This window comes from Schistocerca americana, chromosome 8 (assembly GCF_021461395.2).
Source record: "Schistocerca americana isolate TAMUIC-IGC-003095 chromosome 8, iqSchAmer2.1, whole genome shotgun sequence".
In the NCBI taxonomy this organism is placed as follows: domain Eukaryota; kingdom Metazoa; phylum Arthropoda; class Insecta; order Orthoptera; family Acrididae; genus Schistocerca; species Schistocerca americana.
In genome coordinates this window covers 132,958,924-132,985,582 of record NC_060126.1, presented here as the reverse complement: position 1 = coordinate 132,985,582, position 26,659 = coordinate 132,958,924, and the positions used below count along the sequence as shown (strand labels likewise).

At 38.6% G+C, this 26,659-nt stretch overlaps 2 protein-coding genes across 2 annotated transcripts in view; one reads left to right on the top strand and one right to left on the bottom strand.

Annotated features, from left to right (window-relative positions):
• Positions 1-572: 572 nt before the first annotated feature.
• Positions 573-26,629, bottom strand: LOC124625779 (all trans-polyprenyl-diphosphate synthase PDSS2). Its single transcript, XM_047149227.1, has 6 exons — positions 25,450-26,629; positions 25,252-25,380; positions 24,790-24,991; positions 9,065-9,331; positions 2,925-3,083; positions 573-899 (listed from the first exon to the last, which is right to left on the bottom strand). Exons 1-6 carry the CDS (start codon positions 25,782-25,784, stop codon positions 744-746), a joined length of 1,248 nt encoding a protein of 415 aa, XP_047005183.1. The 5' UTR covers positions 25,785-26,629; the 3' UTR covers positions 573-743.
• LOC124625778 (DNA-(apurinic or apyrimidinic site) endonuclease) overlaps positions 26,164-26,659 on the top strand; it is a 70,446-nt gene continuing 69,950 nt past the window's right edge. The window contains exon 1 of the mRNA XM_047149225.1: positions 26,164-26,289. The gene's annotated coding sequence lies outside the window, so the exon portion shown is untranslated. The remainder of the gene's footprint in view (positions 26,290-26,659) is intronic.

The window sequence follows — 26,659 nt, the reverse complement described above, 5'->3', positions numbered from 1 at the left end:
AGTATCGCCAGAAGTGGAAATCTTCACTACACCCATCCAGTTGCAATACTGAAATTTCTGCCTCTCATTCCTATTCTTCTCATTTACTTAACTACTAGTAGACATGAAAGGGCACACTCATGACGACTCTTTCAGAGCAGTTTGAACACACACACACACACACACACACACACACACACACACACACGGATAATTTGGTGGTAACTGTACAAACAAAAAGTATATATATTAAAGAAACAACTGTTTTTAAAATATATATATAAAATTTTTTTTATTGCTGTAAAACAGGTTCCTCATACTGACTCACTTAATTGAGCACTGTATGTGTAAGTCTCTTAGTATTGCAGAATTTAAGTACTTTCATCTTCAAGTTTTCACAATGGAAGTGAGCCACCAACAACTGACTGACATACTTCACATTACAGGAATTATTTTCATAATTTACACTGCCAGTTTTCAGTTACTTCTTCACTTTAAATTGAAATAATAGATGTTAAAATCTGATCTATTATTATTTGTGTCTTACATATTTTATCAGGTTTTTTGTCTTATTTGCATGAAGATAGATAATACACATGTAGGGGTGCCTAACACATTTGAAAAAAAATCACAAACTGCAAGGCTCCATGAAGAAGTACTCCTCCAGGAATAACACAAGAACAGACCCAATTTTGCCTCTTAACATTAATGAGTCTCCATCCTGATTTTTCCACTGATTTACTTTTTTTCCACAGTACATACACTTACAGTTCACCCATAGCAACTATAATGTTTGACAGTGCAGTACGAGCATCACTTTCATCAAACACTTTTAGAACTTCCATTGCTTTCTGGGAGTGCTTTTTTTGAAGTTGTTTTGTACGTTTGATTCCAGGTCCTTTTTGGACAATGCTGTGTACCTGCAAGATAAAATAAACACACAAATTTAAATAAAAAAGCTTTGGAAGACCAAGAATTAATACTTGTGGAGCCTTTATAATAAACTGCTTGTTTTGGAGAGTGCAGTATGTTCAGCTGACGGATGACAGGGAGAGAGGTGAAGCTTGGTTTAATGATGGCTATCAATATCTGATTCAGGAATATAAGGAACTTAATTGAGTGATGCATGAAATGTATTTGCAATTTGAGAATATGAGTATACATCAGCTGTACCTTTTTACTAGAAACACATGAAAATTTGTGCCAATTCGGGACTGAAACCTGGATTTCCTATTTATCGCGAGCAGTTGCCATAACCAATTCAGCATATCTGAGCATACCGTCAGGACTGATCCAGACTCCCTTATGTCCTGTTGTCTCGTTCCATACTGCTTGTATATTATATGATTCCCGCATAGGGAGAAACAATGTTTTGCTCATCAGTTTGCATTTGCTTTCGCATCAAATACAGTTATTGCAGTGTCTGTACTACTTTGTGCCTGTGTAGTTTGATTCAAATGTCCTTCAGATATGTTTGAAGGATCAAATACAGCTGCCTATTTGCAGTCATATTAAAAACATAAAATTTGCAAATACAATTATACAACAGGTGTACCATTTACTAGAAACACAATGAAACACTGAACCGGGACTTGAACCCGGGTTTCAATATTGACACCTGGATTATTTTCCTGACTGCAGAATTTCTAACAGTATTTGGGAAAGTCTGAGGTCCTCTGCATATTTTCATGTATCTGGTTACTCCGTAATCATCTAATATCAATATGGTTCATTAGACAAAACTTTTTTTTGATTATCTTTCCCTTTTATAATGGCTCTTCTCAGAATGTGTACATTAAAAGATAGCATGCAAATTGTAATTGTGTAACTTTTTCAATGAAAAATATGAATGTTAATTTTTCATTTATGATAAAATTAATTGCAATGAGGAAAAAACATTTCAGAGGGTAATAAACTTACCTTTTTTTCAAATATAATACTCCATCTCTGTATCACGTTGTTGGGAAACCTTGTTTCCCTCAACTGCAAATATGAGTTTACAAAAGGCAGCTAGATATCTATTAGCCATACCCAGCTGGGATCAGGTCATTTTAAGAACACAAAACTTAAGTTCAAACAATGGAAATTATAGGTTAGAGTGTCAACAATGTAAGGAAAAGATAGATTGCTACTTACCATGAAGATATGTTCTGTTGCAGACAGGCACCACTAAAAGACACTTACACATTAGCTTTCGACCACAGCCTTCTTCAGAAAAAGAAACCAGATGTTCATTCACACAAGCAAGCATACTTCATACACACATGACTACCATCTTCAGCAGCTCGGACCAGAATGCAACTGTCACATAGAATGGAAGCAGCAATCTGGAAGAGGCAGAGGCAGGGAAGGGGAATGTACAGGTGAATGGAGAGAAAACTGGTCAGGGACTGGATTGCCAACAGGTGCAGCTTTGGGAGGCTGTGGGGCCTGGGAGGTGGAGTGGAGGGGAGGGGGGAGCAGGAAATGAGAAAGTAAAGGAGCAGGAAAGATTGGTGGGCGCACTGACAGAGGATGGCATACAAACAGGGTGGGAGATGAGAATGGAGAGGTGGTGATAGGACAGAGGGTGTGGTAACTGTATGTTACAGTAGGTTGAGGCTGAGAGATGATGGTCATGTGTGCGTGAGGTGCACTTGCTTGTGTGAATGAATGTATGTTTTCTGTTTCTGATGAAGGCTGTGGTCAAAAGCTAATGTTCAAGTGTCTTTTAGTTGTGCCTATCTGCAACATAACATGTCATCTTCACAGTAAGCACAAAACTTAAGTTCAAATCATGAATTTACACAGCATAATCTCAAGAAATTGAAACAAAGGTGAATGGTATGTCACATCATTGTCCATCACTCATTTCCAGTATATGTACTTCTAATGTGTTGAATGTTTGGCTGTACATTTGTAATTCAGTCATACTCTAATAATTTTCTCTCTTTCTCCAGACTTACCTTGGTGTAATCAACATTCAGCACCGATTCATGCCCTTTCTCTATTTCCTTGTAAAGTGTCGCATCATGTTCTAAGTGAAACAATATAGGTGCTGATGTCAAGTTAAAGGGCGAATCTGGTGTATAATGTGATGCAAAAGGTTCAAGATCAAGGCATGCCTGCATAAAACAAAAGAATATGAATAAATTACATCAAATTGCTTCTGCAGTATTGGTTTGCAATGTACTGCACACAAGTAGAAGAAACTTTTAGTGACATTCTGCTAAATACATTAATGCTGCACCAGATTCCATAATTTCATGAGGTGATGTAAATTTAAATATCATTTTGTATCAATATGAGACTGGAAATTCCTGGGTGGAATACAAATGAGGAACATTCTAAAAAAACTCAACAAACACCTTTTTTTTTTCTAGAATGCGTTTGACGGATTCTGGTTCTTTAATAAGAGCATAGCTTAATGGGCAAAAGAAAATATGACAAAACTGAATATCTGCAATTGTAAAGGGAACCTGATTATAGCAAGTTACCACAAAACTCGACATGTCCATTTTTTAAGATTCCACAAAACTCAACTAATCCTTCTATTGTACTGCGTGGTTCAAACTCAGAAATGAAATTTAAAAGTTAAATTTAATAACCTTTAAACTCATGCTTACTGTCAGGCAATCGCACAATATTCTACAAGATACACCAATTCTTTGCTAAGCACTTGTTGGGCAACAAAGCAATTGATCTTTAAAGACCAGTAATTTTTACCTATTTGGCAGGAGAGTGAATTATGCACAAGTTGCAATGCCTATAACTCAGAAATGGCTACTCCAAATGAAAAGTGTCATACAAAAAATTATAGACTATAAATTTTTGTGTAAAAAGAGCATGTACATTTTAAAATTCACTCACTCCTTTGGAAATATGCAAATAAAAATATGAAAGAATTCATAGCACTGAAGGAGAAACACAGATGAAATTGTGGATATATTGAGTTTTGTAAAAATGTGTAATTTCTAAGATTTTTTTTTTCCTCAATAAAGGAGCTCAGTGATGAACTTCAGTTATTTCTTTATCAATTCACAGCTACATGGATGGCCAGAATTATACTTTTGAAATTTTTTGAATCAACGATATTGAGTACAACCAAAAAATACCTATCCAGTAATGTTCTGTAAATGGTATTTGTTGAGCTTTGTTAAAATGGTCCTCAAATAGTTCAAGGGTTAGAGCTAACCATTCACCACACAGCTGAAGTATTGATCATTCAACAGGTGTATAAAGCAGGTTGAAAATGTTGTTGATCTTTTGACAATGTCCTTTGAAGCTAACAGGTACGAGGATATTGCCCATAAGGGCAATATTGTTTTCAATCTTATTTCTGTTGATCACACATCATCTCACCTACATTGCTGGCTATTAAAATAGCAACGCATGAAAGCGGCATGCAGCAAACATCACATTGGCTTGAAGTGCAAGTATGCTTGGATATTCAGATGATTAGCATTTTAGTGTTAACTGCACAAATTACATAGGGATAATACCATCTACTTTCTGTATCTAAAAGAAGATTGTACAGCTAGTTTCTCATTCAGAAATCACTGCTGAAATTTAGTTGTCTGTCAGATAATGTGTTATTCCTCATGTGCATGGCCTATTGAGGCTGCAGTTTATCATTCTGTGATATTGCTGCTTGCTTTAATCAGGATCCCATGATTCATGAGAATATGGAATCAACGGGATCATACATCCGTGTCATGTGCATTGGATCAGAAAATGGGCTTATTTGTAGAAATACAGGTATCCACATGGATAGTGTGATGATGTTCAGAGCACCACAGACTCTCAGCATAGCAGTCATTGTGGCAGCAGTATAGAGAGGTGGACACAATAGTGGTGTACCCAATTACAAAACTGAACACAAGAATGGCACCATATCATTTTTTCAGACGAATCCCATTTCCGTGTACAGCATCACACCAGACTTATCCACGTGTGGAGGTTCCGAGGAGAATGAATGTTACCAGGTCATTTCTCTGGCAGAACAAATCTCTGTGAATTCGTCAATGGAAAAATTGACAAGTTCAGGAAAACCCTTGCAGATAGAGATTGGTTCTGCCAGAGAAATGATGGTAATCTATATGAATCAAATAATGAGACAGCCAAGATAAATTCTGAATGTTTCTTTAACGCATTTCTGCAAATATTTAATGATAGTATTCCCGTTAGGATATATAAAGTAACAGACAGAGGTTGTAAAAAGAAGGTGTCAAAAAAGAAAAATTCTTGGTACACTGAAACGCTGTCTGATATGAAGGATCATGTAATGATGCTGTTAGATATATACAATAATACTGAGTTTGAAAATGCAAAATCTCTGTATGTAAGATGGAGAAATGGATATAAAAAAGCAGTTCTTGAAGCTAAAAAGTGGCACAATGCCTAGTAAATTGTGACTTCTAACAATAAACACAGAGCTAATTGGAATCTCATAAATAGTGTTGCCAAAGAATCACATAAGGTCAAAATCAATATCTCTCCACAAGAGTTTAATGATTATTTCGTTAAATCTATCAAGGAAGTTAGCAATGGCATCAGTAAGCCTGATGCAAGTCCATCAGAACTCTTAGAAAAATATCATTATGGGATGCCCTAAAGCAATATTCTCACTTTCTCTGAGGTAACGCCTTGTACTGTATTAAGAATAGTAAGGAACACTAAGTCATCAGATAGTGTTGATATTTATGAGATGTCTCGCAATATGCTGAAAAAAGTCATTGATTCCATTGTTTATCCATTGACTCATTGCATAAATAAATGTTTACCAGAGGGATACTTACCAGAGAAGCTGAAATTATCTAGCATGGATCCTGTGTATGAAAAGGGTGACAAAGACAACCATGCGAATTTTAGACCAATATCAATAGTTCCAGTTGTGACCAAAATAGTAGAATACATCATTTACCATCAGCTGCCTGCTCATTTTGAAAAACTTGGAATATTTAATGTAGCACAATATGGAATTAGAAAAAAATAAACAATAGATGCAATAGACTCTGTAATTAAATATGTCCTTAAAGTGTTTGAGGAGAAGGGATTTGTTCATGCCACATTCTCTGACCTGAGTAAAGCATTTGACTGTGTAGGATGTGACACACAGAAGCTCCAGTTTTATGGCAGCAGAGAGAACAGCCTAAAAATACTACAGTCTCATTTCCAAAACCGTAGGCAAGTTGTTGTACTGGCACAGAAACGTCTACCGAGAAACAAACTAAGGTGGGAGTTCCGCAAAGATCTGTATTGGGACCACTTTTGTTTTTGGTGTTGATCAAAGACCTACCCTGCTTTATAAGTTCCAAAATAGTGCTATTTGCAGATGACACTACCTTCCTAAAGTACAACCATGATCCAAATAAGTTAAAAGATTCTGCTGACAATACACTCGCCCAAGTGTCATACTGGTTCATGTCAGTCCTTTTAGTGATCCCTGTTATATAAAATTCTTGGGGGTACACCTAGATGACAAATTGTCCTGGGAGCAACACATAAAATACATTAGTGTTAAATTATTCAGAGTAGTTTACTTATTAAGATGTCTTATGAAATGTTAAAACATATTATTGTGCACTTTTTCAAAGTACTTTGTCATATAGACTTATTCTCTGGGGAAACTCAAGCCATGTTCAAAACATATTACTTCTGCAGAAGAAAGCAATCAAGAGTCATTACATGTTCTCAGGATAGAACATATTGTTAGCTCGTATTCTCTGAATGTAAAATAGCGACTGTTACAGATCCGTATATATACCAAGTGCTAACCTGTAAAAAAAAGAATCTATATGAAGTAAAATGGAAAAATAATATTCATGGTCACAACACAAGAACTAATAAGTCTGTTCATATGTCATACCATAGATTATCAAAGTCAATCAATAGCTATGAGCTAGTGGGCCACAAACTATTTCATAAGCTACCACAAAGACCTTCCAGAGTGTGAATTTAGGAAAACGTTAAATAAGTGGCTTCTTGCCAACCCCTTCTATAAATTAAAAGAATTTTTTGACTGCAACATGGAATTGTAAGGTAACAACTGACATGGTCAAACAGTTTTATTTGCTAATGTAATGGTTATGTTATATGTATAAAAAAAAATTATCTATTGCTGTAAATGACTTTAGCATAAAGTTTGAGCAGTGCGGAATGACATATCTGTCATTCAACCTCAGTTAGACTCAATGCCTAGAAAAGAGAGCCACTGTCATTTGCTAGAGAGGTTCCAAGCTTCTCTTTATTTTTGTGTGGCCTTCCTCGTAAACTTTGTCAAGTGTTGTGTCAACTGACATTCAGAAATGAGTGAGGACGGACCCAAAGCTCTTCCCTCTTTTAGGGGATTCTCTCTCTTTAATAATATGTTGCTCACTACGACAATGAGTAAAATAGTGTAGATTTTTGGAATAATCAGTATTTCTGTAAACATGTGCCTTGCAATTTAGCTAGCAATTCAAGAAAATAACTGACTGGACTGGAAACCTTTTTAGCTGAAAAGCAAGTCTAGCAGATTGTGACTGGGACATTCAGGATGCACTGTGAATCTTACCAACTAGCCACTTCACACAGATTAGGGAAGACTGACTATGCTATTGGCCCTCATTAGCAAACAAAAGGGAGCTTGTGGAAACTCCACCAGACACATACTCTCACCTTGCTGACATACCATGTTGTAAAGTGCAGCTGTATATTTGTTGTGATTCAACCCCTCCAAGCACTCATCCCTAAAGGCTTGGAAATTACAGGAGTGATCTCCGTGGTAGACCCCTGCTACTGTACAGGAAGAACTGGTCACCCCATACCAGAGGAAAATATGTGGCTATTGCGAGAAATGTTCACCCAAAGCTCAGAACACTAAACACATCAGGCAGCCCATGAAAATGGCCTAATGCACTACACAATATAAATCCGTGGAAGCCACATTACTGCCAGGAACTGTGTGCTGAATCTGTGATCATCGGACAGAGCAAAGAGAAATTGTAGTATGCTGGTTCATACACTTCCCCGACTTGTTTTTAAATATAAGCTGGAATTCTTATGGGATGATTTGTAAACTGCCACACTTCCATTACTGGATAAGAGATTCTCCACATGTAACTGATGCAGAAATGCAACATCACACCAAGATAATGATGTCATGCTATATAATATCGAAACAACTAGTTAGCCATTCCTTCTTTGCAACACAATGAACTCTGACCATGCTGAAAATTCACGTTTGGCCATTTTGTCCACAAATGACAAAATCAAGAATCTCTTATTTATGCAAGATGGTGTTCTGCTACATTTTGCAATTAGTCTAAACACCCAGCATTTTCTCTCTAATGCACTGCAAGTGTTCCTGTTGAACTCGGTTAAGAACATTTGTAAACACTTGGAGACACTGGTAGAAAAAACTGGTGCCTATGTAGAATTCACATTATAAAAACAATCTGCAATATTCTGCTGATCTTAATAAATCTTTTTTCAATAAAGTAGAGCAGTTATTTTGGGAAATATTAGTTATATCCAGTAGGCACTTGCTTTCTGCCCACACTGCAGATGTGGCATTAAAGCAGTTGACAGGAATAGAAAGGAGCTTGAAATAATCATTAAGCTTTTCAACAATGTCTTACTTTTGAGGTAAAAATTCATGGGGAAGGATAGAGAGTGAATATGAATGAAGAGTGTAACAATAGACAGAAATGCATGAGTGTAGATTGATGGAGTGAAATGGGAGGCACTGGGTGGAGGTGGAAAGCCTTGTGTAAATTGAGGCCAGAAAGATTGAAGGATGTGTTGTAAGGACAATTACCCATTCTGTAAGTCAGTGAAGCTAGTCTTCTGTGAGGGGTTCCAGATGGCCCAGCTTATGAAGCAGCCATTGCACTGGAGCATTTTGTATTCACTGGGTGATAAGCTTTGCTCTTCAAATCCCCTTAAGGTACGCTATACCTGTGATGAAACTGAAAGATGATGTACTGGATGGGAGTACAGGAAATGTGACCCATTTGGCAAGGGATCTGCAGAAAATCCTTATGTCACACACATTTTAAACTATTACCAAACAAGTTTTAAATAACCTCCTTCAGATATCTGTGAAGTTTTCTCTATAACATACCTGCCAAGCAAGTGCAAGGTGTTTGCCAAAGAGGTACCCTTGTTGCTGCAGTTGCGGTCCATGTCCCGCAAGTTTGAGTGTTCCTTGACATGATTTGCCAAGCAAGCTACCAGCAGAAAGCACATTACGTATTGTCCAGTCTTCTTCAGCATCACGATAACCTGGAGAACCTGGAGGCCAAGGTAATGGATTGTTCTGCTTGTCTCGCCTTCCCACAAATTCAGCTTCAGCTAAATCTCTCACAGCACTGCTCATCAACTCAACCAGCTGTCAGAATAAAAGGAATCATTTGTATTACTGTACTATAATATGTGCATCTAGAATCCAGTACTTTTAATAATGCAGCATAGCAGACTATTATGTGTGATTCCAGTAAAGTGACAGCTTAAACTAGAGTTGCTTTCCAGCTTAGACAAATGATGATTAACGGGCTATTAGCAAAGTCACTTCAGTGATATGACTGAACAACTACAAAAACAACCCAAGAGTTTGTATTCAGCAAGGCTGATTTATCACTGCATAGCTTATTAATTCTGTAATTGAACACACACACACAAAAGTTTGTGTTGCTTAACCCTAGATTACTGAACCCACATAAAATTTATGATTGCAGTAGGGTATAAAGCAGAATATTTCATGCATAATTCAGTATGTGACATAACACTGGAGATCCAATAATTGTAATTAACTAATGCATAACCTATAAATTATGACTTCCTTTGAATACATCTGAAGTGGTAGAATTTATGATACTTCAATAGCAATGTAATGTTTTCACCACTTTAGTGTTCTACAGTTAAATAAGATTGCAGAACACAAATGTTTGCCTAACAGGAGGGGGAGTACTTTCTGGTAAGTCAGTTACATGACACAAACAGTCTGTAGATTAACACTCATGAAAAATGCAAAGCTAAAAATACTACATGTGACAGAGATGACCTTTATTTCACAAATTAGGTACATGGCAGTCCACATATGCTTAGCATTACATAACAGTACCATATCTAGCTCAATGTAATTCAGAGCTGTGTGAGAACACCTTGCACCATATTCAGAGCCTCTACATACCATGGCACAACAGTCACTGCTGATGCTGTGAACTCTCATACAGACTGTACAAAAAGGGGTTGTTCAGAAACATATCAATGCTCTCTTCGATTTAGCACCACTGTTTTGGAATTCCAGTTAAACTACAGTTGCTCCTATAATCAGCTGAGTGAATTAGCTCAAAGGCTGGGGGAAAACATGAGCAGACCATCTACAGTAGGACCATGGTTAGTAAAGCAGTGTGTTGTTTGAAACAGCTTTACTGTAAAAAAATCTAAGAAGATGTGGATTAAAGGAAGGGCAAACATACAAAGAGCAAGCAAGGACCTCTCCTGCCGCCCCCCCCCCCCTCCCCAGTCTCCTCCATGCCAGCTCTAAGGGCAAGGAAAAAAATATAGTGTAGTCAGGTGTTGTTCTATCAAGAAAATGACTTAAAAGTCAGTATTACGCAGGTATTTAGCAAGGTCTGAAATGAATCTTTTTAATGGCTGCTTACAAGTCACCATTCATCTTCCAAAATATTAAAAATATTCCATGCTCTCAAGTCTTGCCTTCCACTCCTCCCCCACAAACTGTCGTATGGGAGTCCTTGTCCGGATATGTTCCTCAGCAATCTCCTTACACACCGTCTGTATGAAAGTCCAAAGAGTATCAAGAATGACTGTTGCACCATGACACTTAGAGACACCAAATGCCACATCGTTCCGTAAGATTATACTCAAGTGTGGTTTCAGTTATCTGAGACTGCAGATGTGTGTGCAAGTTGCGGTTCCGTGTGTGTGTGTGTGTGTGTGTGTGTGTGTGTGTGTGTGTGTGTGTGTTGCTTACAAAGGACTTAATGGCCGAAAGTTATAATTGTGTGAATCTTTTTGTTGTGCCCATCGCGACTCAGCATCTCCGCTTTTTGCTGAGTAGCAACTTTCCTTCTCTAATATTGTTACATTCCATCTTGGATTTTCCATTGTTTGATTTTTGCCTAATTTAATTCGACTCCATTCCACTGCCCTTGTTTTGATTTTCTTAATGTTCATCTTGTATCCTTCTTTCAAGACACTATCCATTCTTCTCAACTGCACTTTCAAGACCTTTGTTTCTGACAGAAGTACAATGCCGTCAGAAAATACAATTTTTTTTATCTCTTCTCCCTGAACTTTAATTCCTTCTTCAGATCCTTCTTTGGCTTCCTTTGCTGTTTGCTCAAAGTACAGATGAGAGCAGCCCTGTCTCTCACCCTTCTCAACCACTGCTTCCCTTCTATACCCTTTGGCTCTCATAACTGCTGTCTGGTTTCTTTACAAGTTGTATACAGGGTGTCCCAGGAGGAATGGTGGATGTTCAGGTATATGGCAGGAATGATCTTTCAAAACAATAAAGTGCAGTAAATATGGGCTCTAAAATGCTTACCTTAAAAGCTATGAGCATTTGTTCATTGTCATTAATGAGAAACATGTCTCTCCTACTGAACACATGCTCATAGCTCATACGATATGCATTTTAGAGCCCATGTTTACAAGACTTTTGCTTCTAATGATCGTTTGTGTCATAGCCATGAACATTGACAATTCCTCCTCAGATATTCTGTATAACCTTTCAATATCTTCAGAATTTCAAAGAGTGTATTCCAGTCACAATATAAAAATATTTTAGCAAAGTCTACACAAGCTATAAATGTAGGTTTGCCTTTCTTTAAACTATCTTCTAAGTTAGGACATAAAGTCAGTATCATCTCACATGTTCCAACATTTGTCTGGGACCCAAACAGATCTTCCCCGAGGTAGGCTTCTATTAGTTTTTCCACTCTTTTATAAATAATTTGTGTCAATATTTTGCAACCATGATTAGCTAAACTGATGGTTTGGTAGAATTCATATCTCTCAGTCCCTGTCTTCTTTGGGATTGAAATTATTACACTCTTGCTGCATGTCTGCAGGTATTTTGCCTGCCTCATATATCTTGCACACCAGATGGAATAACTGTCATGGCTGACTCTCCCAAGGATATCACTAATTCTGAAAGAATATCATCTATTCCACGGGCCTTGTTACAATTAGGTCTTTCAGTTCTCTGTCAAATTCTTCTTGCAATATCATATGTCCCATCTCAGCTTCATCTACATCCTCTTCTCTTTCTGTAATATTGCCTTAAAGATAATTTTCCTTGTACAGTTCCTCTAAATAGCCCTTTCACTTTTCAACTTTCCTTTCTTTGCTTAGGACTGGTTTTCCATCTAAGCTCTTGATATTCATACAGTTGGTCCTCTTTTCTCCACAAGCCTCTTTAATTTTGCCATAGGTGATATGTACGTGGGCTGCCCAGAAAGTAAAAAACATTTTGGTCTAACTAAATAAAAATGAAAGATATTAACACACAACTTTATTTACAAAGTTACAGTAACCTAATATGTTTTTCAGTGAAGTCACCATAACTATCAAGGCACTTGTTATAACATGGGAACAATTTTCAATTCCCGTGTTGTACTCCTCTACCCAAAGATTTGAGCCAGGATGTGACTGCTTGTTTGAGGTCTGCATCATTTGGAAACTGTCTTCCACCAAAAAATTTCTTTAGTTTCAGTAGCAAGTGAAAATCACTTGAGCAAAGTCAGGGCTGTAAGGAGGGTGACCAAAAATTTCTTCATTCTTGAGCTATTTGTGCTGATGCACGAGGCTGCATATTGCCATAAATCAGAAACTCATTTGCCGCCGACAGCAATCTGCATCTCATTTAGGATGGTATGCAAAAATCATGAGTGTGTTTCACAATAGGCCTCTGAACTGATCGTTTCTCCTCTTGGCATGAATTTCACATGGATCAAACCCTTTAAACCCCAAAAAACTGTCATCCCTTTTCTGATGTTGAGATTTTATTTTATTTTATTTTTTTCAGGGTTTTGTGGGAGAGTTTCAGTGATGCCACTCCATAGACTGACATTTGTTCTCTTCTGTCGTATTCAGGTAAAAATTCATGGAGTGCCCCCATCCATTTCATCTTTTGGACATCTGTAAAATTCTTAGGTACCCACTGAGTGCACATTTTTTGTAGCCAAGATACTATATCGCTGTAACTCTTCAGGCTTTCCCGGCGATCTAATGACATCTTGGGTTGTCGGGTGTTCTGCCGGATATCAGCGTCGTACTTGCACGATATTTCGGTCACGTAGCTCGAGACCTTCATCAGGTGCGACCTGAGACTGCTTCTCGAGTGGACCTGGTCCAGTATTTATGCCTATGGCCTTCCCCCTCCACCAACGGCTGCAGGCGCTTCCTCTGTGGTCCGCGCCCATTCCCTGCGACCTGCTGGAGCGTTGCTGCTCCGTTTTCCGTCCGCTGCGGTTCTAGGTGTTCCCTCTGCGGTCCGCGCCCACCAAACCCGCTCCTGGGCGTTTCATCTACGGTCTGGGGTACCAGACGGTCTGGGGTACCAGGCGTTCCCCCTGCGGTCCGCGCCCGCTCTCCACGACCTGTTGGAGCGTTGCCGCTCCGTTTTTCGTCCGCTGCGGCTCTGGATGTTCCCTCTGCGGTCCGCGCCCACCAGTCCCAGTTCTGGGTGTTCCATCTTCGGTCTGGTGCTCCTGGCAGTCCGTCAGGGGCTCGTTTACCATCTCCATGTCTCTGGTTCTTCTGTTTGTGTAGTGTTGCAGCTGGCCCCGTTGCTCCTTTAACAATTCCAGAGCCGGATCCCAGGCTCTGCTTAGCTGGTACCCTGTGTCACGATTCACAAGATCATCAGCCATTTTAATCTCAATCGATTCTCTTATAACGCTGTCCCAAAATCTGGGTGTTTGTGCTAGAATCTTGGTATCCTCATACTTCATGGTATGATCTAGTTCTAGACAGTGTTCAGCAATGGCTGACTTAGTCACTTGTATCGCTGTTCACCAGGGTCCCACTGAAGGACTCACTAGAACTGATTGCAGAGAAATTTGATGGTGCTCTGTTGGACCTGTTCAGTCATACACTGACATCCACGTATTTCCTGTACAGAAACCAGTATTACGAGCAAACTGAAGGTGTAGCTATGGGCAGCCCACTGTCCCCTGTGGTTGCCAACATGTTTATGGAGAGTTTTGAGGAGAGGGCATTGGAGACAGCCACATTCAAACCCACATGCTTCTTTAGGTATGTGGATGACACCTTCGTGATTTGACCACATGGGATGGACAGGCTCAATGAGTTTCTTGAACATCTTAACTCATGCCACCCTAATATCAAGTTCACCATGGAACTGGAGAAGAATGGCCAGCTGCCATTTCTGGATGTACTAGTCCAGAGGAAAGCAGATGGATCAATTGGCCACAGTGTGTACCGAAAACCAACACACACTGATTTATATCTGCAGGCCAGCAGTTGTCACCACCCTGCACAGAACAATGGGGTTCTGAAGACTTTCGTCCACAGAGCACGTGCCCTATCAGACCAAGAGAATCTACCCACAGAGATAGAACGTCTCAAAACAGTTTTCTCCAAGAATGGATACACGGACAGACAAATTGAGAGGGCACTCCGACCAGCCACTATACCACAGGTTCCTGAAGAAGACCAAGATGAAGCAAAGAAGGTGGCATATCTGCCCTATGCTGGCTCTATTTCTGCCAGAATCAGTAGGATCCTGCGTAAACACAATATCAAGTGTGTTTTCTGCCCATCCAACAAGATCGGGGGACTGCTGGGGAGTGTCAAAGACGACCTGGGGTTACGAAAACCAGGGATTTACAATATACCTTGTCAATGTGGCATGTCCTACATTGGCCAGACGACAAGAACTGTGGAGATCAGGTGCAAAGAACATCAGAGGCACACTAGATTAAGACAGGTGACTAAGTCAGCCATTGCTGAACACTGTCTAGAACTAGATCATACCATGAAGTATGAGGATACCAAGATTCTAACACAAACACCCAGATTTTGGGACAGCGTTATAAGAGAATCGATTGAGATTAAAATGGCTGACAATCTTGTGAATCGTGGCACAGGGTACCAGCTAAGCAGAGCCTGGGATCCGGCTCTGGAATTGTTAAAGGAGCAACGGGGCCAGCTGCAACACTACACAAACAGAAGAACCAGAGACATGGAGATGGTAAACGAGCCCCTGACGGACTGCCAGGAGCACCAGACCAAAGATGGAACACCCAGAACTGGGACTGGTGGGCGCGGACCGCAGAGGGAACATCCAGAGCCGCAGCGGACGAAAAACGGAGCGGCAACACTCCAACAGGTCGTGGAGAGCGGGCGCGGACCGCAGGGGGAACGCCTGGTACCCCAGACCGTAGATGAAATGCCCAGGAGCGGGTTTGGTGGGCGCGGACCGCAGAGGGAACACCTAGAACCGCAGCGGACGGAAAACGGAGCAGCAACGCTCCAGCAGGTCGCAGGGAATGGGCGCGGACCACAGAGGAAGCGCCTGCAGCTGTTGGTGGAGGGGGAAGGCCATAGGCATAAATACTGGACCAGGTCCACTCGAGAAGCAGTCTCAGGTCGCACCTGATGAAGGTCTCGAGCTACGTGACCGAAATATCGTGCAAGTACGACGCTGATATCCGGCAGAACACCCGACAACCCAAGATGTTACTATATCGCTATTTCATATAGGACTGATCATGAAATTTGAGGAAAAGAGTCGTGGAACATGCATAAAGTGAAAATTGGAGTTTTCCTGAATTTTGTCTTCAACTTTTGCCTTCAAGCCTATAATAACTGATGATCTTTGTCATGCACACTAGTTCTTCCTTGGTTAAACATAGTGCACAAGTTCCTCTCTGAATACTCATTTGTTGCACTGTCACCATAAACATTCTTTATTCACCTATAAATTTCAGACCTTTTGTGCATTCAGAAACTGAATCACATTGTACACTTTGCATTTGGCAGGACTTCTGATGGGTCCCACCATTTCAAAAAGTTACATGACAAAGAGGCATGACCGTTTAGCAACAAACCTCAGCTTACACTGAAACGGGAGGGGAGGGGGCAATGCATGTCACTGGCATGCTTACAATCGTGGTGTTGCGGGATCAGCACCAAGTGTTGTACATAAATTTTCTTTACTTTATGGGCAACCCTCATATCTTCCTCCTAGTTATACAAATTCAATAGACTTACAATTGTTCAATAACCATTCTTGTATTGCCATATTGTCCTTTCTGTCAATCTCAGTTTTTAGACATTCTTATTCTGTTTCACCAATATTTTCTCCTTACATCAATTAAATTCAATCTCTCTTGTGATATCTGAGGATTTCTACCTGGCCTTGTCCTTTTTGCCTATTTGATCCTCTGCTGCTGCTTTCACTATTTTATCTCTCCAAGCTACCCATTCATCTTCTGCCATATTCCTTTGCCCTTTTTCACTCAATTGTTCCCTACTGCTCTTTTTGGAATCTCAACAACCCTTGGTTCTTTCAACCTATCCAGGTCCCATCTGCTTCATTTTCTACTTTTTGGAAATTTTTCAGTTTTAATCAACAGATCATAGTCAATAAATTATGGTCATAGTCCACATCTGCCACTGGCAACGACTTACAGTTTAAACTTGGTTCCGAAATTTATGTCTTAATAATCAATCTGAAACCTACCAGTGTCTCCTGGTGTTTTCCATGTATACGACCTTCTTAGTGGTGATTAAATGACAATGTGTGCAAAACTCTATCAAGTGTCTTCCTCTTTCATTCCTTTCCCCCAGTCCATATCATCCTGTTTCTCCTTCTCTTCCTCTTCTTACTACTGAATTCCAGTCACCCATCACAATTAAATTTTCCTCTGCCTTCATTATCTGAAATAATTTCTTTTATCTTATCACACTTTCTTTCGATCTCTTCATTATCTGTGAATCTAGTTGGCATATAAACTTGTAGTACTATTGTGGGTGTTGATTTTGTGTCTATTTTGGCCCATGATAATGCATTCACTATGCTACTCATAGTAGCTTCTTATTTTATTGTTCATTATTAGATCTCTGAGTTTGTATTTATAACCCTGTGCCCATCTGGCCCTCCTGTGACCAACCTTCGCTAATTCCCCACTACATCTAACTTCAACCTATCCATTTCCCTTTTTTTAATTTGAATTAATAGCATTATTTATGAAACAAAACCACACCAATATTTACCTCATCTGAATTACTACATGTAAACACTTTTAAATTTCCACATTTAATGATTTAGTTTCCTTATATAAATGTGCATTATATAGAATATAATGTATAAGAATGCTAGGTTCAAAAAGAATGTCATGCAAATAAATAGTTACTAGATAAAATGACTTGCTTGAACAAAGAGATAAGAGAATATTTTCATTATAGTGCAGCCATGATCAATGTCAGGTGCATACATTTCATTTTGTTGTCGTGGCCATAAGTCCGATGCAGCTCTCTCATTTAGTCTACCCTCTGCTCCTCGATAGCTACACAATTGTTATCTTCAGGATTCGTCTGTAACGCTGCATTTCAAAAGCTTTTATTCTTTGTCTTGTCTGAACTCCATATTGTCCACATTTTACCTCATTACAACGCAACAGTTCAGATAAATAACTTACGACTTCCTAACATGTAAACCGATATTATATGTCAACAAATTTATCTTTTTCAGAAATGCTTTTCTCGCCATTGCCAGCCTGCATTTTATACCCTCTCTACTTCGGCCATTATCAGTTATCTTACTGCCCAAATAGCAAAACTTTTCTACCACTTTGTGTCTTGTTTCCTAATCTAATTCCTTCAGCATCATCTAATATAATTTGACTAAATTCCCTCGCCCTTGTTTTGCTTTTATTGATGTTCATCTTACAATTCCTTTTCAAGACACTATCTATTCTGTTAAACTCTTCTTCCTAATCCTTTGCCATCTCTGACACAATTATAATGTCAATGGCAAACCACAGCGTTTTTATTTCTACTGCCTGATTCTCTTTCTGAATTTCTCCTTGGTTTCCTGCACTGTTTGATGGCTTCCCTTTCATGTCCTTTGAATCTTCTAACCACTGTCTGGTTTCAGTATAAGTTAAACGTAACCACTTACTGCCTACATTTTATTGCTGCTACCTTCAGAATTTCAGTTCTATTCCAGACAGAATTGTCAATAACTTTCTCTAAATCTACAAATCCTATAAAGATAGCTTTCTCTTTCTGCAGCCTATCTTCTAGGATAAATGGTAGGGTCAATATTGCCTCATCTGTCCCTATGTTTCTCCAGAACCCAAACTGACTTCCCTAAGGTTGCCTTCTGCCAAATTTTCCATTCTTCTGTAAATAATTTCAATCAGCATTTTGCAACCATGATGTTGACGATGTGGCAGTATTCACACATGTCAACACCTTCCTTGGAATTGAAATTATTACATACTTCCTTAAGTCTGATGGTAATTCACCTTTCTCTTATATTTTGCACTCCAGGCATATAATTTTGTCCTGATTGGCTCTCTCAAGGGTCTCTGTAATTCTAAAGAAATATCATATATTCCAGGGTCCTTGTTACAATATAGGTCTTTCAGTGCTCTGTCAAACTCCTCTCGCAGTATCATATCTCCAATCTCATCTTCACCTACTTCCTCCTCTCTTTGTATAACATTGTCCTCAAGTTCGTTTTCCTCATATAGATCCTCTGTACATCCCCCTTTTTTTGCTAAGTACTCGGATGCCTTCTGAGCTCTTGATATTCATAAAGTTGCTTATTTTTTCTACAAAGGTCTCTCAATTTTCCTATAGTCAGCATCTATCTTTGCCCTAGTTGCACTGCTTTTACAGCCTTGAATTTGCCTTTTAACCATTTCCACTTAGCTATTCTGCACTTTGTGACAATCTCATTTTTTGGACATGTGTATTCCCTCTTATCTGCTTCATTTTTATATGTTTTTCTTTTGTCACTTAAGATCAATTTCTCCAATGTTATCCAGGTATTTCTACTAGGTCTTGTCTTCTTACCCATGCGATCCTCCACAGCGGTAGCATTGTATCTCTCAAAGCTACCCATTCATCTTCTATTGTATTCCTTTTGCTCATTTCAGTCCAACATTCCCTAATGCTCCCTCTGCAACTTTGAACAACCTCTGTTCCTTTCGGTTTACCAGGCCCCACCTCCTTAATTTCCTACCTTTTTCCAAATGTACCGAGCGAGGTGGCTATGCCAGGCTTAAAATATTGGATTCGCATTTGGAAGGTCCATAATTTACTTCCTGTCCGCCATCCTGACTTGGGTTTTCTATAGTTTTTCCAAGTTGCTAAAGTGAATGCTGGGTTGGTTCCTTTGATTAGGCCATGGCTGTCTTCCTGCCCTATCCTATCCCACTTTATTAATGTTTTATATGTGTATATATTATTTCTGTAATGAATGTGTCATGCCCAATACTACTGTACTAAATGGTCTGTGGAAAATAAAATAAAATAAATTCTTCAGTTTTAATCTACTGTTCATAACCAATAGGAGATACAAAATTAGGCAACCAAGTTAAACACTAACTGCACACTGTAAGGAGGCCCTTATGTGGAGAATGCTGAGGGAGACCATTATGTGGGGAATGGAGAGGCCCTTATGTGGAGAATGCTGAGGGTAAAATATTGTAATCAGCTTGTAGTTCATTGGCTGCTGGGGTAAGCCCTACCACCTCCTCCCAGGGCAGCAACCAGCTCATAGTACATAAAAGAAACCACGTAACAGGTTTACAGAAGTGGCACAAAGGTTGATGGGAGAGGCAATACAAAGCCCAGGAACAGCTCTTCGCTCATTTCCTGAATAGATTTATTATTTATTTATTTGTCAATAGGCCATTTAGTACAATATTATTAGACGTGTCAGAAGCAACAGAAATAATATATACACATAAAACATTGACAAAATAGTACAGGATAAGGTGAGGATCGGGCAGGAAAGAAATAGTAGTAGTAGTAGTAGTAGTAGTAGTAACAATAATAATAATAACTACACGCAACACATGCGTATCAGCATCATTTTCATAATTGGTACTTTATTGCAATGGTATATAAAATTGTTATGTAGCTAAAGTTGAAAACAAGCATAACCATTCTGCAGCTGTCTGAAGGTAGTTGAATTTCACTGACAAAAGAATGTGTTATCACTCAAGCAAAAATTATTACTATGAGGACATACAGCTGTAAACACACAGAAGAGAAAGGATCAATATAAATTTGTGGTATCCAAGAATTAAGTGCTAAGAGCACAGTCTTATCAATTCACGCAGGCTAGGATTTTATTGAATTTAGCATATGTTAAAATGAAGAACTAAGTAAGGAACATGTATGTTTTTGTTTTCTCCAAAATATTTTCTGCTCCAAGATACAGTCCTCCAAAGATTACACTGCGCATACCATTTTGAAGATACGAATTTTGGAAAAAATTTTAAAATGCTGTATCTCTGGAACAGTTCTAGATATTTTGCTGGGGTATTCCTTTTATTTGAAAGATAATTGTTTTATGTTTACAAAGATATCCTCTATTTGGATTTATATGTCAAAGTTCTTTTACTATAGCGTTCTGAACTTTTTTTTATAATTCATGGATTTTTTTTTTTTTTCAAAATTCTCAATCCATAAAATTTTGATTTTTTTCTGTTGTTTAGTACCATATAGTTCTACATTTCCTGAAAAGAAGAGCTTCCATTTTTTGATTGAACATTTTTTATAAACAATTGAAATTTTTGGCATACATAAACCTGTTTTATTATCAGATAACAGGCTCATAAAAATCAAAACCTAGCCTTATTTAACATAATTTTAGTTTTGAAAGATGAGTAAGAGACTCATTATTCAAGCATTTTAAATGATTCCGAAATGTATGTGAAAGGTCCAAAGACTTAAAGGTTTCAATTTATACAACTTCTGCGCCCTCTGTTTTGTACTGAAATCAGGTAGTCAATGAACTACAAATGGGTTCCATTGCTTCAGTATCTTCCTTTGGTATAGAGTGATGCCTTCCTGTTGAACCAATAGGAACTGGAGCACTTAACAATCTTCAAAACATTTGAACAGGAATTCAGCAATGATGGCACTGTTGCTGTCCTTCAGCTGGAAACCTATATCCAACACCTGGTCCATGTGGTAGCATAACATTCACTACAGTTTTGTTGAACTCATAACTGGTGTCTATAATCCATCAGTCACAGTCATACTCACACGCCACAAACACCCTCCTTCTCAGGTTGTGAATCTGAATAATATCCTGTCGTTTCTGAGGTGTTGGCCAAATGAATGAAATTTCTTCTTTCTTGCTCTTTACAGTGTGTGCATTATGAGTGCACTCATCACACTGAGTCCAAAAATGAGTCTTCTGAATTCCTTTCCCAGGAATAGTTTGGACCATTCTTCTTTTTTCTGCTCATGGAATTCTTCGATTTTCTCTTTGGACAAAAGACTTGTGAAATCCTCAGCATTCTGAATTGCACCTGTATTTGGTATGGAGAGATTATGTTTTGTAGCATGGTCCTTCAGCTGGCTTCCTACACCATCACAAGGCCCCTTCCCATGACCAGCAGCATTGTATACCCAGTCAGTTGGCACAAGCCTCAGTTCAAATAGCTGGTAACAATTTTTAAGGTGACTAGGAACGATGATGAGCTTTGCTGCCCCTGTTTGCAGTTGAAGAATATTGTGTGTTGCTAGCAAAGTGTGTGCTGAGTCTGTCCTGTGTCATCACTTACAGCTGCAACACTTTTGTCTTGTTTTGAAAATATGTCACTCCTGTAAAAGTTGAAACCTGGCCAATACTCCAATGATACCCTTGTATTTCTTGTGAGATAATTACAGATCAGTTCTCAGCAAAACCACAGTGAAGTTCTAAACATAGTTCTTCAGACTGTACACACCCTTTCACTTCTGCAATGTGTTGTTGCAATTTATTCAGATGCTGTTGTGTTACCGCTTTCACTAACCATTTACCAAGTTCATCAATGAAACTGTCAAGGCAACAGTTTTCTTAATTAGTCTATTTCCCGCCCATGTCGCATATGTAATTTCTGCAGAGAGGTGTCTGCTACGTCTTCCAGGCCAAGCATCTGTAAAGACAGTCTTCCCTTTCCAGGGCAGTCACAACATTCTTGAAATAACAAGCCTCTCGCTTTACGCCACAGACTACTAATGACTTCACATGACTTCACCAAGGTGTCATATGTCACATGCTCCAGTAGTTTCTTCAGAGTTACCACACAAAGGTCAAAATTCGCACAGTACATACATAAACAGACGTCTCTAGGTGGGTGTGGAACAATCCACTTAGGTCGTAGTGCATAAAATTTTGGTCTTCCAATATATGAAGTTTTATAGTTGCTCTCATCAATTGCAAAAGTTTCTTTAATACTGTGAGTCATGTACCTCTTCACTTTCACCACTTTTTGACCTCCAGCTGTCACAGTTATAGTGTCTTTTCTGTTGGCAGTCTGGTGAGAACAGTCCCATTTATCTTCCAGATAAAATCACTGCACTATTTGAACTTGAGCTACTTCTACAGGATGACCATAAAAGGGATCTGGTCTTCCAAGGACTCCTTTTACAGACCTCACATTTCTTGATTTGTCTACCACGTGCTTTGATACTGATGGAACATGGTTCAAAATTGTTTTCTTTGAATATGTCTTTTCACTGTAGGATGCACAATATTCAACAGCTGAATTAATATTTGTGAAAAATTCCTGGCAAGAGGTGCAAGTGTGCTTTGGTTCATTTTCTTCTGAAGATGGAGTTTCTACGTTGAAGAGTGTGGTCAGTTTTGCTGTAGCGTATTCATCCATAGCTTTAATAATTTCTCTGCACTTTCTTGATGCATAGAGCTTATAACTCAACTTCACTGACCACGGCTTCTCAACAGCACTAACACCACCTGCCTCTGTAAGTTGACTAATCAGGGTATTTAATTCTTCCTCTATTGACGAAAAATCTGCATCGTTCATTGTTGTTATATTCTGTCAAAACATTTAGAACACAAAGAGTCGTCACTGGAAACATGTTCACTTTGAAACAGAGTCTTCAAATGAGAACACTTATTCCCAACCTGGACAAAGTCTCATATATCACTCTTTTATGGGTATGCAAATAAATAGTCAGCATACTTCACTCTTCTGTGACCCCAGTCAGAAGACGTTTCAAACATTCCTTTTCACAAAACAACTGTGTCAATTGGCAAATTCCTCACAAAAACACAGAACCCAGTGGATGGTCTCTGATTTCTTAGAAGCCTCTTCAGTACACAAATTAGCACTGAACAACTACAATACATAAACCTGCAATGAACAATCACGACAAAGAAACTGACAAGAAACTGCAACAAAGTATAAAAAATATGTGCAACAATGAAAGTGAAAAGAAATAACTGCAACAAAGAAAGTGATAAAAAATAACTGCAATAAAGCTTAACATTTTTACAAATAAATTAGTAAGAAACAACTTCAGTGAAGACATACCCCTGAAAGTTAAAATGTTTTTTTTTTTTTTTTTTAAATAAAACCTGTCCAACTAAAAAGTGGAAGTTCTCCTTTACAGACAATATAGTACTACATGGTACTAATCAACATAAAAAAATCTACTTTTTCTGAATAGGCATTTTTGAAAAAAAAAATTTTTTTCTGTATATTAAAAAAATAATTCAAAATGCGACAGTAAAAGAACTTTGAAGTTATGTCCACACAGAGGATACCATTGTAATCATAAAGCAATTATCTTTCAAATAAAAAAAAAACCTCTAACAAAATCTCTGTAACTGTTACAGAGATACAGCATTTTAAAATTTTTTCCAAAATTCGCTTCTTTAAAATGGTGTTTGCGGTGTCATCTTTGGAGGCCTGTATCTCGGGGCAGGAATTTGGAAAAAACATGGTGTGTTTCTTATTTACTACTGAATTTAACATATGCTAATTTTAGTAATATCTGAGACTATGAAAGTAACCCCCCCTGCCTGAAGTGATACTGATTATTCCTAATATTGGTGTTCTGTTGTTGCAGAGAAAAATAGGTTTCCAAGATAGAAGACAAGTTAGTGTATCCTTAAGCATAGGCATCTACAGAATTACCCATGAGGGGGTTGGGGCGGGGAGGGGGTGGGGGAGAGGGAGGGGCACAAGACTCACTGTGAGAACCAAAAACTGAAAGGCATTCATCAACAAAGCCACAGTACTGTCTCACTATGATCAGCCATGTAGTGCTATAATGAGCTAAATATGAGGTTTACCAGAGAATTACAGGAAATACTTCTAGGATTATGTGATAAGTGTGTAATGAATAAAAACTCTGTACTCCAAATTGCAGGAAAGAGAGAGAGACAGAGAGAGAGAGAGAGAGAGAGAGAGTGTGTGTGTGTGTGTGTTTGTTTTCTGCACTGGAGTGTCAATAAATGAGAAAAGTCCTAGGCTGTGTCTTTGTTTTCTTCATTTTTTGGTTGTATTTTGCTAAACCATGGTTTAAGACTAACATAATATACAGTGGTCTTAAAATGATGTGAATTTCACCTATGGCTGCAGTAGAATCATTCAACAAATTCATGCAGACAAGCATCCTGGCAGAAAAGCAGTCATCTCTCTCTAACAATAAGAAATGACATTTCATTACTGAATCACCTACAAGACAGAATTAGCCAAACATTCAGAAGAAACTTAGGTAAAAAGCACATAATTCATTATTTTCCCTATCCCTTTTGTTGAGCACACCACTGTAGTCATGCAAGGTTCTTTTACATCATGCTACACTTACATCTTGATTGCGCAGAGATGCCAGCTCCATACAAGAATTAGCCAGCAAGTAATCACCACTTAGCAAAGCAATCTTGTTGCCAAAAGTCATATCACCCAGATCAGCAGCTTCAGGGTAAAGGCCAGGATATATATTAACCATGCCTTTATGGACCAGGTGACTTGTGCGGATCATTTCTGTAACTTCTGCTAAGGCTCGCTGACTGTAAGAGTATCATTTATCATTCTCAGGCAGCGTAAAATAAAGCTGTTCTACAAATCCCATCTACGCAGCTGAATACACATAAAGGAATATATATTGCATAACATGTATCCAAGTGTTGTTAGTAAATACAGTGACAGCTAAAGCTATGGGTAGTTACTTTGCCAAACACAAGCGAGCCAGTTTGGTAGTTTATGACATTTGCTTAGCATTGGTGACATTTAGATAAAATCATCTATAGGAAATACAGACTCTCTCTACCTGTGTAGAACCCCTGCTGCTTTATCTTCCTCCATTTCTTCCACATTCAAATGTCCTGCAGCTTTGGAAATTAGCAGTACAATTAGTCCCCAGGCTTGCATGTTATTGCGACCATTGTATAACAAACCCCTGTAAACAATGCAATTTGGTTATCTTCGTACTACAATAGACAATCATACACATTTAAAGATAACTCACTTAGCAGTTTTCAGCAGAGGGTGGTTTGAACCCACTAATTTCCTGAGGTGGAGAGCAACGTTAGCAATTTCGTCGCTTAAAAGCCACCGTAAACTGAGAAATGAGGTAGGGTATCCAACTATTTTTTCTGCTTCGGAGACAGCTTTGTTCCAGTCTGGTTTCTGATTGTGTGTCAGTTTAACTGCACCAAGTCGTCCACTGCTTACATGATATGTTTTATCGAACAGAAGTCTTTGTAGAACAACGGGCGCTAGCTGATCAGCTGTTCCATTCTTGTGCGTCAAGAGTACTCCACATTTCCGAAACAATCCACATTTAATCGACTGCACAAACATTTTAGACACAGCGATTCGTCTCTGTGCTTGCTGTCAACGGTGAAAGCAAGGAGAGAATCACATTACTGTTCGGTATGCCGTGAAGGAAAGGGTCTCGTGAATGTGTGTCATAACCTGTTTGTCGCAGTGAAAGCGCTTCCTACATAACTATCTCCCTCTCTTTCTTCGGAAATTTTTTTCCATTGTGCACATATTTTTTCTGCGCCCTTTAGAATCCTTCAAAATTACTACAAAAGAAATTAAGCTGATAAATTGTTTTCGTGAAATGTTGACGGATAATTACTGGTAGCTTTGACAGTTCAGCCCTTTGCTAGATACTACTTAGCCTTGTATACTGTAAACTATCGTCGGTACTTATCATATGAAATCATTTTTTAATAAAAACGAGGGAGAGAATATGGATCTGCATAGTAGCCACTAAACGGCCGGGACACAACTAAGACTGCTTGGGTTTCGACCCTACCGCAGTTGTGGTAGTACACCGGGTACCTGTCAGAGGCTGCAAGTATGGTTTAAACGTTTTTCTCATGATTTTTTTAGTTTAATTTCTTCTTTGTCTATAAGTTTGTTTTGTTTTCTGTACGTTGTAGGTTTCTAGCCGCGAGAACTTTGCCGCAAGTTTAAAAATGAGATGTATCTCAGTCAAATAGTCAGTGATCATAGCAAGTGGTGTGACTAGTCACCCGTTTAAAGAAAATACTTCACCGCTAACACGCAATACAATATTTTCTTCAATTATCCAACAATCCTATAAGTTTTTAAAACGAATATTTTGGGGCACTCTTGCAAAAATACAGACACGTGATGGTATATGATTGGATTCGCGCTACTGATTATTACAAACATATTAATTAAATTCCACCAAAAATCTATGC

Bases quoted from the DNA above. Each gene is read 5' to 3' on its own strand.
- LOC124625779 (XM_047149227.1), bottom strand. From the start codon at position 25,784: ATGTTTGTGCAGTCGATTAAATGTGGATTGTTTCGGAAATGTGGAGTA. The intron at 24,992-25,251 runs GTAGAGAGAGTC...ATACTCTTACAG, and splicing joins GCAGCAGGGGTTCTACACAG to TCAGCGAGCCTTAGCAGAAG. The intron at 900-2,924 runs GTAAGTCTGGAG...TTTATCTTGCAG, and splicing joins TGAATGTTGATTACACCAAG to GTACACAGCATTGTCCAAAA.